Below are 19,835 nucleotides of genomic sequence, written 5' to 3'. Positions count from 1 at the left end.
CAGCTGTCCCTATTGACTCACCCCAGTCCCTGGTAAATCATTGTTCCTTTGGGGAGAGGGGAGAAACCTTGTTTACACCATGTTACTGTAGGTTGCTAGAGTTATATGCTGGATAGTTATACAGACTGGGCCGAAAGGCAAGTGAATGGGCAGGGAGGAGGCCTGTTCAGGATATTTTGCCTGTAAAACCCACCCCACCCCACCCCAAAAAACCCTGGGGCCAGCACAGGGTTCTGTTTTCTTCCCAGGGGTCTCTGGCTGTTAAATCTTTGGCTGGGGAATGGACACATCTTGTCTCTAGGATATGTGGACAAGTGGCCACAGGTAGAAGCAACAGGTGTCTAGGAAAAGGAGACAGGAGGCCTAAGAAGCTTGCAAGCGGGTGGAAGGGAAAGACAGTAAGGGAAGGTTCAAGGAAGGAGGGGGAAATGCCAGAGAAGAGAAACACAAACAGCCGGCAGCTGAAGTTCACATGCTGCTCTTTGGAAACAAGGCAACCTCTGACTGTTTGGATGAAGTCCGTGCTTTCCAAATGCTGGGGTGGAAAGTCTGTGGTTGGCACTTTCCAAGAGAGCTACATGGAGCTGGCGTAACCTAATGGCTGAACTATGGATCAGGAAGATTTTTTCTCATCGTAAGAGCTGTTCCACAGTGAAACAGGCCCCCTCAGGAGGTTGTAGACTCTCCTTCCTTGGAGGTTCTTAAGCAGAGGTTGGGTGGCCATCTGTTACGGACGCTTTACTTGAGATTCCTGTGTTGCAGGGGAATTGGACTAGATGACTCTCAGGGTCTCTTCCACCTCTACAAATTATTTGATTCTATAAGTTCTTCAAATATTGCACATGCAGGAAGCTCCCTCAGGCAATCCGTTCTCTCCCAGCAGCAACCCCTGCTCTGCAGTGAAGATGCGGGGAGAAATCATAGTGCTGCTGACCTACTTTCCAAGCTCTCTGCACAAGTTTTACAACAAAACAGTATGTAAATGGGCTCAGAGTGCTCATAAATGCTACAAAAATGCCCAGTATTCCTAGGGATAGCCTGGCTGCAGCAGGATGCAAGCCCACCCCTGTCGCAGGCACCACTGCTTTTAGCGTATGAGTTTTAATATTTTATTTCCTCGTGCATACATTTGGCTCTTGACCCACATGTCTGGCCGGGAGGAAGTTGGCCCCATTTGGACATTCCCCAACACGCGGCTTCTCCGTTGACAAAGAGATGGCTAGATGAGTCATTTGACCCTTATTCTCCTTCCCATTCTTATGGCCTCTTCCACAGCTCTGCAATGCCCTGAATCCCCATCAGTTTTCTTAGCGTGCCAGTGGGTGCATGTTCTTTCTTCACAGAATGTGTCAGAATGAACACAGTGGAAAAAGAAAGGGAAGGGTTTGTGGCGGTGAGGAGGCCTTTTTGGTCCCTGAAGTAACTCTAGCCGCCAGAGGCCAGGAAGCCATGTCAGCTCCCTTGCGCAAGATGCCCTCAGTGACCCCACTGGGGAAGGGGCAGGCAGCCCAGATGCCCTTAAACATTGGCTTGATGCCAATGCAGAGGTGGTCCTACCATTGGTAGGCTGAGGAAACAGCTTCAGACATAAGATGCTTGGGTGTGTGTGTGTGTGGGTGTGTGTGTGTGTGTGTGTGAAGCAGCTACAGGATGGTGAGAAGCAGAGGTGTGTGTACCATGTCATCTGCTGCCCTGCAGCTCCAATCTACCATATTTTCCGGTGTATAAGACGACTGGCCGCATAAGACGACCCCCAACTTTTGAGAAGATTTTCCTGGGTTAAAAAGTCGTCTTATACGCCATAATATACGGTAGTCTGCTGCCCTCAGGTGGGGCAAAGGAAACTCTTCCGCCATCAGTGTTGGACTAAAATGAAAGCTGCCCATCTAGTAGAGCTTTGGGGCACAATGGTCCCAGCTCTCTCTCTCTCGCCTAGCCCCCTGTTCTGCGAGCCGCCTTTGACAAGGGGAGCTCAGTCCCGCTTTCTGCAGGGTTCAGGCGCATGATGTACCCTCGTGTGCAAGGAGCCTTCTCAGGGACTTCCACCAAGCAGGATTGAGTTTTCCACCCTTCATCTGATGCACAGAGACTTCAGTCCTGCTTGCTGCAGGGACAGGATGTGCTGTGCCTCTTCCTGCCCCACACCTGGTGTTCCATATGACATCTGGTGTGATTTAGGGGAAATTTGGCCTGGCGTCCATGGGCTGAGCTTTCCCACCCTTGCGTTAGGGAGAAAGAGCCAAAACTCATGCTTTTCCCTGCAGTTCTAGTTTTGTGTGTACCCAGATGGAGGGCTGCTTTTAAAAAAAATAAAATAATACAGCATTATACTTGCGGTCTCAAGTTGTACAGTCCATACTAGACCACCTCAGCAATCTACCATCTCATTTGTTTATGTAAGCATTTCTACCCCACTTTTCTGAAGAAATGTCAAAGGTGGCTTACAATCAAATCTCAAATAATGGCGGGGGCGGCGGGGACAGGTTACTTAAAAAAAGGTATACAGTAAAAGCAGCCAGATAAAGCAGCGATAAAAAAGAGGACACGAAAGTTAAAAACAACAGGCATCACTAAAGACTCGACATTTCTGTTTACTAAAAGCCTGGGTGAATAAAATAACCTTGACAATTGCCTAAAATTTAGGAGATGGCCCTGGATAGATGTTGCAGGGGGTGGATTAGATTAGATACACCTGGGTAGGCTGTTTTAAGGCTCTGGCTACAGAACAGAAAAGTGCCTGCATTTGCCACTGTCAATTTCTGAGGCTCGAAGGCACCTGAGTCAGGATACATTTGCCTTAGCTTAGAGAACAGACAGGGCCATGTGAAGGCAGGCATCCTTATTCCATGCTCCGATTTGTGTAGGGCTGTTTAGGTTAAGCCCAACGATTTCAGCAGGATTTGGAAAGCCAGTGAACATCATTGAAGTGCAGCGACATGTTTTGCGAGACCACACATCTCTCGTTCTCAAACCAGTTTGGAACAAACTGAAGATGCTGGGTAGCCTTCAAGGTTAGCCCCACGTTACACACTGCAGTAGTCTATAAAGTGGCTGTCTGCTGAACATCTTGAGCCAGCCTCTGTAATCCTGGTAACAGCCCTGCACAGTGGGGCAGTATTAATTAGCCTCATATTGGTTGTGCAAGGTAGGAAGGTCTCAGATTTTAGCCCCAAAATCTCAAGGTAGCTTTCAACAACCCAAACAATATGGAGAGATGACTATTAACCTACCTCACAGGGCTGTTGTAACAGCTACAATGGATTAGTGTGACAGGCTTTAAACACAGGCAAAATAAATGCAAAGTGGGGTTATTATTTAGTAAGCACTTAATACCACTAGACCTGTAGAAACATTTTTTGGTTTTTTAAAAATCCCCATTTCAGTGCTTGACTGAGCAAGCCTTCCCACGCACGGTAAGTTTTTGTTCCTTTTTTAAAGTCACTGTCTAAAACACTGCAGCCCCCTCCCTGCCCCCCCATTAGCCCTGATTCAGTTTACCTGCAACCCAACCAGCTGCCCCAACTCCTGATGGCTCCAACTTTAACCAAAAAACCCCCCAACCCCTGCTCCTGTGCCTTTAAAACAGCTGCAAGCAGGTGGCACTACTTTTCTCCAAGCTGAGAACAGGTTCACCTGCCGATTCCTGCAGATCAACTTGCTGTTAAAGACACAGGAACAAGCCAAAGCCAGTTCCTTTGGGCTCAGTTGGCAGCCCTACACCTGCCCCACAAGCCAAAGTCGAGCTGCAGTACGTACACCAGCCAAGGCAGAGAAAGAAAGCAGCTTTGAAGATCCACTTCGTTTCAATGGCAGGCTCCATGCTGTTGCTTCATCCAGTCCTCTGCGGCCGACTTGCATGGAGACTGCGCTGCTGCAAAGTCTGGCATCTCATTTCCTATTATTGCCACACCAGTATCCGTTCCCCCCTCAGTTTCAGCATGAATCTCTGATTTGCGCCACCTACAAACCACACCCAACATTAAATGCTAGACAGTGTTAAATTAACAGAGTAGGGCTGCCTCTTTTCCCAGAGGCTTTCTTCCATTCCATTCCCGTTGCATGGGACAGACAAAACCTAACCAAGTTTTTCTCGCCACTGAATGTCCAATGTTCAGCAAAAGTATATCCCTGCATATCAGGTGCTGGGGGCAAACACAGGGTCGTCGTCACTTTCAGGATGTGCTTCCTAGAGGGTGACCCATCAATAGACACAGAAAACTGTGCTAGGGATGTTTTCCAGTGTGTTCCAGTAAGACATCTTAAAGGAAGGGGGGCTAACCTGTGGTGCTGGACTCCCAAATCCCATCAGCCCCAGACAAAATCACCAGGAATGATGGGGCAGTCTAATATCCAGAGCACTAGATTCCCCAAATGGAGGAAATGTGGACTTCAGACTACCAAACCTCCATTTTAGTCTGTACATCAGTGGCTTGAACCGCCAGAACATTAACCCATTATCCATAGTCTGAGCCTGCTAGCGGGATGTTTTCATCTTTTAAAGATAAGAACCCACAATAAATATATTGTGGGAATTCTAGCTTCCGAGGAAGTAATGCGACTATTTACTTGAGTGTGCGACAGTTGTGCTGGATGGCCGACTTAAAGGTAAAGGTAAAGGTACCCCTGCCTGTACGGGCCAGTCTTGACAGACTCTAGGGTTGTGCGCCCATCTCACTCAAGAGGCCGGGAGCCAGCGCTGTCCGCAGACACTTCCGGGTCACGTGGCCAGCGTGACAAAGCTGCTCTGGCGAGCCAGAGCAGCACACGGAAACGCCATTTACCTTCCCACTAGTAAGCGGTCCCTATTTATCTACTTGCACCCGGGGGTGCTTTCGAACTGCTAGGTTGGCAGGCGCTGGGACCGAACAACGGGAGCGCACCCCGCCGTGGGGATTCGAACTGCCGACCATGCGATCGGCAAGTCCTAGGCACTGAGGTTTTACCCACAGCGCCACCTGCGTCCCACGGATGGCCGACTTACAAGATCTTAAATGAGCTCTGATCTACTGGATAACCGACTGGACTACCGTCACAGAAACTACAGGCACCCCCTTCCCTAACATCCTCTTTGAAAATGAGGTTTCTTCCTTATGAACAGGAACAGCCCAAAGCATTTTGTCACCTCAGGCGGAGCAGAAATCTCTCCACACCACCCCCAAGTCAAGTTGCATAGTTTCCAAAGCTGGTGAAATTATTTTCTGCGCTTGTTGCAGAAAATCTCGTAATCGCCTCTCCCCGACAATAAAAAATACTGTAATAATTAATTAACTTTCTGCCCTTTTAGAACACCAAAATATCTGTATGTGGCCAATATCTAGAAGTTGTTTTTATTTTGCTGTTGGCTTTAATTTCTGCAATTGTCCATTAAAAAAAATCTGTGCATGTACCAAAAATACCTGTCTTGTTTTAAGGGCTCTGGACTAGTATTACAAAGGGAAGCCACCATCTGATTTGCCTAAACACTCTACCCTGTAAGACCCCAAGAGGAATGGGTATAGATGAAGGGGGAGCGGCACACTTAAAAGCATGGCCTTCTCATGAGGTTCATAACAAGGAGTGGGGTAGTATAAAGGGGCTGAAGAGCAATGAATAAAATTTGAGTCATGAGTACCGTAAATTTGGGTAAAAAAAGGCCCCCTTTAAGTCGATCCCTACAGATGAAAATAGTAATAGACACAAAGTAAACCACAATTTCTCCACCAAATATTGTGCAAGATGGTAGAACAGTGAACTATGTCACTGAATGGCGACTAGTTTTACCCTCTCTACCTCGCCCCAAATCTTCTATTTGCTTGTGCATGACATTCTCTCCTCCCCATCACTTAAGATGCTACTGGAAGCATTGAGGAGCAGAAAAGAACTGGCAGCTGGAAGGCTGCATGCCAATCCCTAACCTATGGCCAACACACGGGAATCATCAGCAGGGAAACAGTAACCAACCCAGCCAATTTAAGGTTGATTCTTTTTATTTCTCGCAAAATGCGAAGCAACCTCAGAATGAGACGGCAAATCAAACCTCTCCCTCTTTCCCTCTGCAAACACACGCACACAAACACACACACGCCTCTCCTCCCCTGGCCCCCACCCCCTAAAGTCCGGCAAGTTCTTTCAGTCCGCCGCTGTGTTAAGTTGCATCTCTTGTGCTCTGTGGGGCAGGAGGCGGGTTCCGATCACGTGTAGAGGTCAAAATCAATGCGCTTGGAATTGTAGAACTGGCCCTCGGAATTCTCCACCTTCCGGCAGTAAACCCCATCGGGGAAATAGCCTTGGGATACCCAGTCCTGGAGGGATACAGAAGAGGAAAGTGTTGAAGGAGAAAGGGAATTGCTGAGAGAAAGAAGAGATGGAGCTGGCCACTGGTTGGGGCCAGGGGGTGAAGTGAACAAAGAAGCACTGGGGGGAAATTATCAACATAACCAGCAAATTCAAACACGACTGACGTCAGCATATCAAGGGGACCAACAAAATCTGCACACATGGAGAGCCAAAAAAAAACAACCCCAAACCGGTGTACCTAATGGACGTGGGGGTCCTACAAACTAAAATGCGTTAGGTGGTTTTCGCTCAAAAACAGGCATGGAAATGAAGGTTGTGAAAGGCTAGAAACTGGGCTTTAAAGATGAAATCGGAGATTCTGCAGAACCCGAATTCTGCACCCAATGCCCAGTTTTGTAACTGAGATATTGCACAACACACATTGCTGGCAATATTTTCAGAGAAAATGAACAGTGATGTGCAAGAATAGTCCACATTTTGCATTTCTAGGCTGCCTACTCCGAGGTATTATCTTAAACAATTACCAACACAGTAAATAAACAGTTCACTCGTAATATATCAGTGGTGAAATGCTCATTTCTTCTCTTTCCAAAATAGATTTTATCTTGAACAATTGTAAACGCAGTAATAAGGAGTCCACTTGTGATATACCAGTGGTTCAGTGCTCGGACACCATTCCAGTAATCAGACATTTTGTTGATTGGTCATCGAGCTTTGTAGTAAATAATATATAAGACAATACGTAAACGACTTAAAGTAGGGATATATCTGTCCCCATCTGCATATTTCCATCAGGAGGAGCATAGAAAGAGGAGGTTTAACAAACTGAAGGACATCATCTTTCAGAACAAAGAATTGCAGTAGTAAATGTAACCAAAATGATCTCTGTGGCAACTGATTACATTAGCGTTAAAAAATCCTTGATGCAGCTTGACAGCGGTCACTACAAATTGAAACAACTTCTCTAGCAACATGATTTCCTTGCTTAAGTGGACTTCATAATCCCAGGATACAGGAATTATTCTTCACTGTCTTCGCATATACTTTCATTAAATGTTTGCATTATTTTTACATATTGAACTGCTTTTAATTGTTTTTATACTTTTCTTGTTTTACAGTTACCAATGTTTTATTTGTTTTTATGATTTATATTTTATTGCTGCAACACACCTGGGACCACATGGTAAAGAGCAGGTCAGAAATCTAACACAATGCTTCTCCAATATGCCCACAGCTGCTCACTCACCTCAGCAGGCAAGCCACAGCGATGTGCACTTGCAACCACAGACAAGACTTATACACCCAGGAACAATAAATGGATAGAGGTGGATCAAAGATTTAGGGGAAGAAATGAACATAAAAAAGAAAAGAGGGAGGAAAAAAACAAAGGCTACTGAAAGGATGGAAAAACAAAAAATTATCAACAAAAGGCCACTGGTATAGGTGGAAAGAATGAAGACGGAATGATGAAGACAAGACCTAAGACAAGAGAGAGAGATGAAGAAATATCTGAGGGAGAAATACCAGTGGTTTGACTGCCCCACTTTGTCTCTTACCTGCATCTGGGAGCTGCTAAAGGGGCCATAGAGTTCGGAGGTGTTTGTGTTCTCCCATTTGTATTCCCACATGACCTCGGAGAGAGCATCGTCGTCGCCCTGCTTTTGCTCCTCACTTCCCACTGCCGGAAGAATGTTAGAACTTGTGTCAGGTTGCCAACTCGAACAATAACCCAACGGCTAAGATCCGAAATACAATCAGGACAGCTGTACTACTTCAAACATCAGGATTCTGGGGGCCGGGTGGGTGATCCCACATTTGAATGCTTCCCCACAGAAACACCCTGCATGTTGAAATCTCAAGTATCGGAGAGAATCTTAAGAGCAGAAGCCTTTTCCCAAGAGGGAATACTTTTCTCTGCAGGCAGAAAATGAGCACAACACACCTTCCTCTACCTGCAGCGGTCAATCTCAGCAAGCAGCTGCGCCAGGGGATTATTATTTTTTGGCAAATCATGCGTTTTTGGTCTTCCCAAAACAGCAACGCAGTTCCCAACAAAAGGACTCACCCGCTGGTGTCTTCTCCCCCAGTTTCGCTTCATCAATATCCTCAGCAAACATATCGAGCTCCGGTTCGGCTGCAGGTGATGCTGCGGGAGGTTGCTCCAGCGCCCGGAGCCTCAGCGCCAGCTTCTCCCGAGTCTCCTGGTAGATCTCATACACGCCTCGCGCCACCATTTGGTCAGCCAGCCCCGAGAGGCGCTCCAGCTGCTCTTTCCGTTCTGGCGACCCGGGCTTCTGGGGCTCTCCTTCCTCGGCCGGCTCTGCCTCCTCTGCCTTGAGGCGGCTCCAAGGCCTCCTCTGACGCCCGCTCTTCTTGGGCCCGCCCTTGTCTCCCAGCCTCTGGATGGCCCTGGCCACCGTCTCGCCAGGCAGCACCAAGGCCACCATCCCTTCCAGCAGCGCCTTCTTGTCCAAAGGTGCCCGTCCGCCTTCAAGATCCTCTTCCTCGTCTTCATCGGCAGAATCTGGCGGCGGCTTCTTCTGACCAGGACGCTGCTCCTTTATCCTGACCTGGTTGGGAAGCGAAAGGGATAGGAAAGCCGTAAGAGGCAAGTGGCAGACCATTACAAAATGTGGACAAGCTCAGCTTGTTAGAGCATGGGGCTGATAACGCCAAGGTTGCAGGTTCGATCCCCGTAATGGGGCAGCTGCAAATTCCTGGATGGCAGGGGGTTGGACGAGATGGTCCTCAGGGTCCCTTCCATCTCTACGATCCCAATGTATGGGTTTCAGATCCAGTCAAAGAACTCTAGCAGGTGCCGCAAGCCAGAAATAACATCCTTTTTGTTATTTGCACTCCCTGTTCCTATTAGATATTCCCAAGAATCATAGCAGCCTTGTTTGATGCAACATTAATTCACTGGTTGCCCAATTCTTGTGGTAATAAAAAGCCATGGAGGTAAGAGAGCAACATTATTTCTGCTTACTAGCTCCCTGGGGTTTGGGAGAGCTGCTGTCTCCAAGGCTATCTTGTCTCAGAATTACTCCAAGAGCCGTTAGTCCAGAGGACCATGCAGGAAAGCAGCTTAGTTATGACAATCAACCTGATTTATTTCTGACTACTTAGGGTACCCAGATTTGAGCCATGAACCCAGTTCACTCCTGTCCTGGCCGCAGAACTATAGCCCATTCCCCCTACTGCTGTTCCCTCTTGCAGACATTTCAGAATTACTTCCCAGAATCTCTGTATTTATGATTGTACAACGCAAGCACAAAAACTGATGCTTTGCTTCCTGCTACAGTGCAACTGGGGAATCAATCCAGCCCCTCTCTCTACACACTGTAGGAACAGCCAAGGTTATCAGCTCCCTGTTTGCACAGACTGTCTTCTGCTCAGCCCAGACAGGCAACCTTACCCAATCTATGTTGTCCAACCAGTTATCCCGAATCATCGCCTCTTTCTTCAAGAAGTAGTTGCCTTCTGAATCAAAATGGCCTTCTTCCATCTCCTCTTGCAAATTGAATGGAGTGATCCGGACCCCATCTTCATAGTCAATGGTTGCAGATTCCTGCCCTACGAGGGTAAATAAGAAAAGGGGGGGGGGGTGTCAAATCAAGATGGAACAGCCTCTCATAATACTAGAATAAAATGACTGTTAACTTTAATAAATCACTAGAGCAGGGCTGATACGAAACCGTAAGAACATCCTATACCCTTTTAAAATGTGGCTCTTTTCAGGAGGGGCGGTGTTACTGGGTTGCCGTTTTTATTCTCATTATATATGTTGCAATCTTTTCTGTGAACCGCCCAGAGACCTCTGGGTATAGGGTGGTATATAAACTTAATTAACACCAACACTGAAGAAGTGTGCATACACATGAAAACTTATACCAAGAACAAACTTAGTTGGTCTCTAAGGTGCTACTGAACAATTTTTTAATTTTTTAAAATATATTTCAACACCAACACGTACATATATAGAGGCAGGATTCCCCATTTTAGCTCAGCACTCTGACATGGCTTCAGGGGGCTCAGAGGTGTGAGGCTGAAGCATTATGAGTGTCTCAACCACCCACCACTAAAACAACTCCCAGTTTTTACCTTGGGCACTGGAAAGGAGGGCTGGGGATGACCAGTGGGGGATGGCCAAGATACTCCAGCCACTCCAATGGCCAGCCCCCCAATGAGCCCCTATTTCCCTATACAAGCTCCAAACATATGGAGCTGAATTGTGGAGTATTCATCTTCCACAGAGGAATTGGGGAGGACTGATCTTCCATAGAGGTGTAGTTATGAGATCAGGGGCTACAATCCTATGCACACTTACCTGGGAGTAAGTGGGCTTACTTCTGAACAAAACATGCATGAGGCCTCTTAAAGGGTCCTGACAACCCAAAATATTGTCTTCGCTACCAAGACCTTCCAAAATTTGTGAATACCTAAACACAACCTACTTTAAAAGGATGCTGTAAGGCTTAATGAAATAATGTATACAAAGGGCCTTGAACACACACAGCCCAATCCCACGCATATCTACTCAGAATTAAATCCTATTAAGTTCAGTGGGATTTACTCCCAGGTGTCCCTGGATTGCAGTCTTAGTTTTCATACAGATTTCCCCCCTTAAGTACTGAAATAGATATTCAATGGCTCCATTTCCTTTAGGTCTGCCACATCCATACCACTGCAATTCCAAGCAAAAGTAGCCTCTCTTATCTTTATAAGGACTAGTGGCTGGCTTGCTGTTTTTTGGGGTTTCAGAAAGTAGAAATATCACAGAATACAGAATCTCATTATCCAAATATGTACACGTACCATGGTTCCAGTCCCATACTTACCTTCTACATCATCTGATGCAAGGATGTCATATTTGCTGCCTCGCCCTTCCTCCTCGTCATCCTCCTCATCACTGTCCAATGAGTGCTTGCCCTTAAAGCGGCTGCCTGGTCCCCCAACTGCAGGTTCCACCAGCTGTTAAAGGGGGTTGGGGTTGGTAAAGAATGTAGAAATTATCCATTCAGAAGCTGAAGAAACTGCCTGTATTCCCCAGCATCACTAGTTTAGAGGGTTTTTCCCCCAAATCAGCAGCTTATCCTTCTTTTAAGCTCCCCTAAATCTTCAGGATAAGCCATTTTGCATTCTCAAGTCAAGCTCCCAGATTTTATATGCTTTAAACGCACATTCACTTTATCCCCTGAATATGAAGATATTGGAGAATAGCCCCTTTCGCTCACCTTCTTTTTTGGCAAGTTCATTTCCTCCTCATCCTCATCGCCTTGGTCCTCAAAGGTCACCTTGCGTTTTGACATTATGACTCTACGAAAAGCAAACCAGAATCAAAAGATGAGCAGAGGGGATGCAAGACAGCCAAGAGAGCTATCTGTGGGCAACACAGGAGAGGGGCTTGGCTGTTCTGATGGGTTTGGTTAACCAGAATTTGCATAATGCTGCTTCCACTGCTGATAAGGCCCTTATCTCTACCATGCAGGTCTCAGGGGAAGGGGCCTTATCTCCACCATGCAGGTCTCTGGGGAAGGTTTGTAAACAAAGTAACTGTTGACTCCATCTTTGTTGCATATACTGGTACAGAGGTGTGTTTTATACACATCGTTTTACCCTCTGCAAAAGCAAATCCTATCACAATACATTTCAACCTGTTACATAAACTCAATGAACAAAAGAGCCCCGCAAAAAGATAGCAAATAAAACCTTCTTGCATATTCTGTCACAATGCTTTGATTTAGAAATAGCTGCACTAAGAAACCCCAAATTTCTTAGTAAGAATGGCACATTTAAGTTTTGTATACATAATTTACTCAGCTTCCAAAAGGATTTTTTCCACATAGCTCAGGGTTTATTTGGGGATGTGTGTGTGCAGGCTAATAAGCCTCTAAAGAGCAAGGAGTGCAACACCTGAGCTCTGACCACTAAAGTTAACAGCAGCCTTGGGAGAAAGGTAAAATGCTCCAATTAGTTGGCAGACTTAATCCCAGGGCCGTGGGTTCGAGCCCCACGTTGGGTGAAAGATTTCTGCATTGCAAGGGACCAGACCAGATGATCCTCGTGGTCCCTTTCCAACTCTTCTATAATTCCTCCTCTTCCTCCTCTGTACTTTGGCTGCTGAAAATAATCCAAACGTAGTCAAGCTTCGCTGCTCTTCATCATCTCCAGAGGACTAAAACGGAAATGAACTCCAGGCAAAATGTGGGTGGTTTATTATTATTATTATTATTATTATTATTATTGAAAAGAAACCCCGACACCAATTACGTTCCTAAATTAACCACTCTAACTAATTGAGGGAGAGGCCTCCCAAACTCCAAAGAAGCCTTTCGCACGGCTCGGAGGCCGCCCCGCGCTTTGCAGGTGTGAGCAAGGGGGGGTCATTGACCTGGGAGCGCACCTGGGCAGGTACGCCGCCGCCCGCCCCCCCCCCCGCAGCCAGACGTTCAGGCGGGGCGGGAGCCATTAGAATGTGCGCCTTACGTCACTCGCATCCCCCCCCCCGCGCGCGACGGAATGCGACTCCCACCTGAGTCCTCACGCAGCCGCCGCTGCCCCAACTCTCAAACCACCGCGGCGAGGTAATCAACATCCGGGTCCCGCCGCGCCATTCGACGAGGACGTGACGCTAAGCAGGCGGCGGCGCACGCGCTCCGGAAGTGACCGCAAAGTATTGGCAAGCGCCGGCTTCCTTCGCGCAGACTAGCACGAAGGGTGTGGGCAAAGCCTGCGCGCGCGCGGCGGGGGACGTATTTCCTAATTTTGGACCTCCTCCTCGGGCGGAAGTTCTGTATCATTTCAAGCCTGTTCAGCCCACAGGAATTGTGCAATTTATTCCTCGGCTCCAGTGTATCTTGGGTTGCCTGGGTGTAAAGCTACGCACGCTGGACTTCCTCCTGTATAGGACTTCGACCTTAGGAATGAGTAGTTCTTTGAAGCGGTGTGGTTTTAATGGCGTAAATGTTGCAGGTGCAATTAAAAGGGAAGCAAACACATTCCTGAAACCGGTCAAGCAACAACCCTCAGCCATAATGGTTAAACTGAACCTCCATGGTTCAAGGCACTGTATCCCTGAATCAACAACCTCAGATATGCAGATGATGGCGGAAAGTGAGGGGGAATTAAAGAACCTTTTAATGAGGGTGAAAGAGGAGAGCGCAAAATATGGTCTAAAGCTCAACATCAAAAAAACGAAGATCATGGCCACTGGTCCCATCACCTCCTGGCAAATAGAAGGGGAAGAATTGGAGGCAGTGAGAGATTTTACTTTCTTGGGCTCCATGATCACTGCAGATGGTGACAGCAGTCACGAAATTAAAAGACACCTGCTCCTTGGGAGGAAGGCGATGGCAAACCTAGACAGCATATTAAAAAGCAGAGAGGTCACCGTGCCAACAAAGGTCCGTATAGTAAAAGCCATGGTTTTCCCAGTAGTGATGTATGGAAGTGAGAGCTGGACCATAAAGAAGGCTGATCGCTGAAGAATTGATGCTTTTGAATTATGGTGCTGGAGGAGACTCTTGAGAGTCCCATGGACTGCAAGAAGATCAAACGCATCCATTCTTAAGGAAATTAGACCTGGGTGCTCACTGGAAGGACAGATCGTGAAGCTGAGGCACCAATACTTTGGCCACCTCATGAGAAGAGAAGACTCCCTAGAAAAGACCCTGATGTTGGGAAAGATGGAGGGCACAAGGAGAAGGGGACGACAGAGGATGAGATGGTTGGACGGTGTTCTTGAAGCGACAAACATGAGTCCGACCAAGCTGCGGGAGGCAGTGGAAGACAGGGGTGCCTGGCGTGCTCTGGTCCATGGGGTCACGAAGAGTCGGACACGACTAAACAACAACAAATCCCTGAATAACAGCTGCAGGAGATACAAGCATCTCCTTGACCCTTTCAAGAAAAAATAAAATGAAATTATAGGGCAGATGAACCTTTTGTTTAAGCCTGATGCAGAAGGCCTCTCAGGGCGGTTCACAGAACAAAATCAAAATATAAAACCATGAAATAAATAATCAAAATAATAACAACAACCCAATAACACCCCCCCAAAAAAGCAACCCCACATATTATTATTATTTATTGGCTTTATGTCCCACCAGACACAGCATGCAGAGATTCCCATGTTTAGTTAAGGCAGAGGCTGCCGTTGCCTGCAAGGATCTGTGGATTAGGGTACTAATCCAGCCTTTAAGATGTCTTTAGCCCTATTAGTTTGTTGCAGTGAGAGAGTCTTGTGGCACCAACAAATCTACCATGCCACAAGCAGTAGCTTGTTTCATAATACTGTAGACAAAGAGGGCTTATGCCACAATGCAATTGTTGGGTTGGGCTACAATTTACTGTACTTCTAGGCCAACTTTCATTGAAACTGATGTCAGGGTTGTGTGCAATAAACATAAAAAATATTTATTCCAAATAACAACAGCAACAACTTCATATGAACAATAAACTGAGGGGAAGAAGAACTATAAAATGATAAGGGAGACTGAGGCAACAAACCGTTTAAAATATCTGGGCAAAGAAAAATGCCTTGACCTGGCACCAATAATTATATTTTCTGCATTGAAAAGTCAGGGAACCATGACAGTAAAAATCTTCTCTGTTCGATACGTAATGTATTTCCATTAGAAAGAGCACTTGAAAAAGGACCTCACTCAAAGATCCTTAGGGCATGGACAGGTCTTTCCCATTGGGCTTAGTGATGTGTTGCACCAGGGCGCCGGCCTCTCAGGGACACCACAGCGAGTGGGGGAGCTGCACGGCTTTGCCTGCGGCCTCCCCTTTCTCTGCACGCCTACCAGCTGTGCCCGCCAACTATATGGCTGGCGGGTGTGCAGCTTCCTTCCCAAGCCTCCGCGGGAGGAGAGTGACCCCTTGCAGAGGCTTGGGAAAAGGTTGACAACTCTGGGAAACCGGGGGGGGGGGGGGGCAGAGGGATCTTTGCACCACAGCGCAGGATATGCTTAAGAGTGCCCTGCAGGCCAGGGTGGTATACAGACTTACTCCCAGCTATTCCAAGCTGCTGGGATAGCTCAGTTGGTCGAGCATGAGACTCTTAATCTCAGGGTTGATATTGGGACAAAAGATTCCTGCACTGCAGAGGTTGGACTAGATGACCCTCATAGTCCCCAGACACAGGCATTAGAAAATAAATATAACATGGCATTGCTGCCCTCCCTCCTAAAACAAAACAGAGGGAACCACCATCAAGGAAAGCCACAACTTTTCCTGAGCTGCCTTTCCTCAGAAAAGTGGAGGCACATTCACCCCCAACAAGTCAAATGAGACTGTAAAGATCCCTTGCCAGGGAGCATCCAGCTGCTCAAGTCTTTGGGGAATTATTGACCCAACAATTATATACGTACTCTTGTAGCCCTTCCACTTGGCTTACAGAGTTGATGCTGGGCCTCTCACAGATAAATGACAGGCTAAAAGGCAACGGATCCATTTCCAAGGAAAAGTTTTAAAACAGAGTCCAAGAGTAAGCAGAGAGAGAATACAACTTGCTCATCAAAAGCCTAATGAAGAAAGAAAAAATATTTGTAATACATCTAAAGACTGCAAGAGATTAAAATTGCTGGTTTTCCCGAGCAGTGCCATTATTGACAATACCCGATCCCTAGAAACCACCATATTTTCTTAACTAATGATGGACCAGTAACTATATGATACTCCAGGGTGGGTGCATGGGGGGCGGGACAGGCAAGCTCAGAAAAGGGGGCACTTTATGGGGAACTGTAGCAACTAGAACTTATATCCCAACGATTGAGATTCCTGCATTGCAGGGGGTTGAACTAGATGACCCTCCGGCCCTTCCAGCAGTTCTATTATTCTACCCTCCATTCCTCACAGCTATTTGTTCCTGAAACGAATCCATTCTAAGACAACTCTCTTTAGGACCAGCGAGAACTCTCCTTCGAGGTTAAGTTTCAGTAATTGGTTGTGGGTTCCTTACTTCCTCTTTCTAGTTGCTTGTTCTTCTTGATCTTGGGAGAGAAATTGTGGGTGGGGAAAGCAAGGGACCATGATCAAAGGGGAGGCAAGCTTCTCCCATAGCTACCTTCTCTTCCTGGATCAAGTGACTTGTGAATCGCCAGGTGAGCTCTAGTCCCGCCCCTTCACCTGGGAAATGTTTTCTCTTGAAGAGTGGAAGGAGGAGAAACTGCCATGAAGGAAAACCAAAAGGGGGAACTCAGACGTATCTGACACCAAAGGTAAGGGCATTCAGGGGTATTTGTTTCCCTTTTTTTACAATATCCTCATGTTTGCTTGGGACACTTGCTATAGTTACATTTATTTCAAGACAAACTGGGGAAGTTCTTGCTCCTTCCCTCTCACTCCAGTTCTTCTCCAGTTTCCCCCCTTTCCCTGGATTTTCTTTAATTATGCATAGATTCATCCTCTCCTTTTTTCTTCTGGCACCCTTCATCCTATCGTTTCATTACTTTTCTTCCTTCACCACCTTTTGTCCTCACTCCTTCTAAAACCATTATTTCAGTTTCTTTATCTGTTCTCCTGTCCTGTTATGCTTATGCAGTATAGCACAATTGGTTTGCTCCTTCATTAAGTTATTTCCACTTTTGTTGCAACATCCTACTCTAGATCCTGTTCAGTTTTCTTAAAAATGAAATGAAAAATCCATCCCAAATTAGAATCTCTCCCAGCTGGATAAACACCACACATTTAAAGCAACCCAATAATCCTGGCAACTGTAGTTTACCCGCAGGGAGCTATACTTCCCAACACCTTTAACAAACTACATTTCCTAGGATTCTTTTTATTTTGGTGTGTGTGTGTGTGTGTGTGTGTGCGCGCTTGCGCTTTAAATGTAAGATGTGTACACAGCCAGAGATCTTTCATCTCCCCTTCAAAATCGTGATCCCTTTTTTCATGTGCTTTGCTTCATTTTTTCTTATTCCCTTTCAGTCCATCCCTAAGTTATTCCACACTCTCCCTCATTTCTCTCTCTCTCTCTCTCTCCCCCCCCCCCCCCCCCCGTTCTATATCTGCAGCTCCTTTTCTGGGCCCATTATCACCTGTACTTTCCTGACATGCCCACCTGTTCCATTCACCGCCACCAGTCGTCCATCATAATTTCACCCCTCATTTTACAGGGTTCTGTCCGCCATGAAACTCCACCTCTCCAGTGCTCTCGCATCTTCCCACCTGAGGCATCTCCCAGACCGGCAGGGATTGCTGTACAAGAAGAGCATCCGCACAGCCTCCTACCGGCCATGCTGGTGCGAGCTCTGGGGCAATATCCTCTTCTGCCGAGACCAATCGGGAGATCGGGGTCCTCTCCGGCTCATCATCCTGGAAGGCTGCACCGTGGAGCTGCAGGAGTCTGCATCTGAACCCCACACCTTTGAGATTTCCTACCCCAATGGCGTACCTGGGGCCCGATCCTACAAAATGGCGGCCGAGAGCCAAGAAACCATGGAGGGTTGGGTGCGAGCTCTCAGTACGGCAGGCTTCTGTTACCTCCGAGCTTTGGTGACGGAGCTGGAGGGACAGTTTCAGATGCTGAAGCACCAGCAACCTCCCAAATGTGAAGGACAACCGAGACACTTGGCAAGAGACTTGAAACTCCCCACTACAAAACCGGCGGTGGAAGCTGGTCCCTTAACCATGGGTTTTGTCCAGCTCCACCAGCAATTTGGAGAAGATATTTTGAGGCTGAGGCGGAAGTGGCAGGAGAAGCAAGTCAAGCAGCAGTCAGGGAATGAGTCCTTGATTGATTTTGAGTAGGGCAATTCAGGCCATACCAAACGTTTGGACCGTGCCTAGTGAGCTTTGGGAAGTCTAGAATCTATGAGGTTTCAGGCAAGAAAGTCATGCAGAGCCAGTATCTGATTAATGCCTTCGAAACATATGTCAGCACATTGACATTGATTTTTACATGCTACAAGAGATTTTAATAAATGTGTTTTTTTAAACAAAGAAACCTACCAGCCTTGAGAATTGTTTTGTTTATCATAGTAGCAGCTGCCATACCTGATATAGTGAGAAAGGAGGTTGAGCTCAGTAACGGTCTATTTTGGTGAGCGCTTGTTGTGGGTGGAGTCTTCAGCTGCGCCAACCTCCTGAATGTGGAATCAAAACCATTCCCCAAAGTGAAAGCTTGGCTTCTTTGCCATTATTTGGTCTAGTCCATGCATTCAGTGGTGTGATGAAAACAGCACTGGCCTTCTCTCTGGTCTTTGACTGGTGGGTCAGGACCATAGCTGTCAAATTTGAAAATAAGGGATCAGCAGCCTCACCTGTCCCGGGAAAGGTCTATGGGATATCTAACAATCCGGGATATCTTAACAATCCAGGAAACGGCGCTGGAATAAGGGAATTTCCTGCAAAAAAAGGGAAGGTTGACAGCTATGGTCAGGACCCTTGCTTTAGCATTAAGGATGCAGTGCCACAACAGCACTATCGCGATATGGTAAAGTAACAATAAAAATGAAGCAGCAGGTATCCACCATGTCTGGCCTAAAAGTTGACTGCTATCAAAGCCAGGGTTGCCTGGAGAGTGGTAGCTCAGCAGAGGCCGCAAGCAGAAGTTTCCCTCAGATTAACTGTAAAGAGATCCTGTTAACTGGGAGAGACGGGCTCTTCTGAACACAAAGTGTGCCTCTACCTCTAAACTATGGTCCTTCCAATGGCGTCATCTTCCCCAACCCACCATAACACACACACACACACACACACACACACACACACACATTTATCAATGATTTCCAGGTAGTTGCCTACAAGACTCATCATAAAATCATTCCTCCAGCACAACTTTAAAACCTAAAAGGATCTTTGTTCCCAACAAAGGGAGACAGTATTCAATTCTCCATTCCACCATGAAGTCCACTAAAGTAACCATTGTCCAAGCTCTGTCTCAGTCCCACCTATTATGCCGGACTGCCCCAAGTATGTCATCCATAAGTTTCTTGGTTGCAATGTGGCAAACATATTGATCTTAAAACTACCAACAGCCTTCCCCAATCATGGCAGAATTGAGAGGGACGTCAAAAGTCACAGAGTTTTGGGACAGAGAATATTTGACCCGGCAGCTGATGCTGGAATAAATCTTCCCATCATCCCTTACTGTGGACAGTGCAAAGTGGAGCTGATGAGAGCTGGAATCCAACAACATCTGAAGATTCCTCTTCCCTGATCAAGGTCCCCCTACATAATTCATGTTGGCAAACTAGTAAAATGTGGGCTAGATGGAGCTACCATGATGTAAGAGTTGTAGCTAGTGAGGGATTGCAGCCAAGGAGTGCTCATCAGTGGCTCCTGGTCAACCTTAAAGAGAAAATGTCCTATCTGCACTTATCTTTTAAGTACCATGGTGATCTCACTTCAAAGAGTCCTCTCTTCTCCTCAAAGGATCCTGTAGTTTGTTCAGCGTATTGAGAGTTGTTAGAAGACCCCTATTCCCCTCACAGAGCTACAATTCCCAGAGTCCCCTGGGAAAAGGGGTTGGTCATTAAACCGCTGTGGGAATGGTAGCTCTGTGAGGGGAATAGGGACCTCTTAAAAATTCTCAGCATCCTTAACAGACT

At 46.8% G+C, this 19,835-nt stretch overlaps 3 protein-coding genes across 3 annotated transcripts in view; 1 reads left to right on the top strand and 2 right to left on the bottom strand.

The window, feature by feature from the left end:
• Nucleotides 1–4,888, bottom strand: part of LOC114582491 (integrin alpha-X-like) — a 31,294-nt gene extending 26,406 nt beyond the window's left edge. Inside the window, exon 1 of the mRNA XM_028703566.2 lies at nucleotides 3,757–4,888. Coding sequence (XP_028559399.2) covers nucleotides 3,757–3,820 — 64 coding nt within the window. The 5' untranslated portion in view covers nucleotides 3,821–4,888. The remainder of the gene's footprint in view (nucleotides 1–3,756) is intronic.
• A 1,060-nt stretch (nucleotides 4,889–5,948) lies between these two features.
• CD2BP2 (CD2 cytoplasmic tail binding protein 2) lies at nucleotides 5,949–12,956 on the bottom strand. The gene is made up of 7 exons (XM_028703037.2): nucleotides 12,809–12,956; nucleotides 11,511–11,592; nucleotides 11,115–11,247; nucleotides 9,692–9,849; nucleotides 8,342–8,846; nucleotides 7,833–7,954; nucleotides 5,949–6,281 (listed from the first exon to the last, which is right to left on the bottom strand). Exons 2-7 carry the CDS (start codon nucleotides 11,583–11,585, stop codon nucleotides 6,171–6,173), a joined length of 1,104 nt encoding a protein of 367 aa, XP_028558870.2. The 5' UTR covers nucleotides 11,586–11,592; nucleotides 12,809–12,956; the 3' UTR covers nucleotides 5,949–6,170.
• Nucleotides 12,957–16,260: 3,304 nt separating this feature from the next.
• On the top strand, nucleotides 16,261–18,229 carry LOC114581632 (sesquipedalian-1-like). Its single transcript, XM_028702001.2, has 2 exons — nucleotides 16,261–16,499; nucleotides 17,400–18,229. Exon 2 carries the CDS (start codon nucleotides 17,413–17,415, stop codon nucleotides 18,031–18,033), a length of 621 nt encoding a protein of 206 aa, XP_028557834.2. The 5' UTR covers nucleotides 16,261–16,499; nucleotides 17,400–17,412; the 3' UTR covers nucleotides 18,034–18,229.
• Nucleotides 18,230–19,835: the final 1,606 nt, after the last annotated feature.

This window comes from Podarcis muralis, chromosome 13 (genome assembly GCF_964188315.1).
Source record: "Podarcis muralis chromosome 13, rPodMur119.hap1.1, whole genome shotgun sequence".
NCBI lineage: Eukaryota > Metazoa > Chordata > Lepidosauria > Squamata > Lacertidae > Podarcis > Podarcis muralis.
The sequence above is the reverse complement of the archived record's forward strand: the minus strand, read 5'-3'. Positions and strand labels throughout refer to the sequence as shown.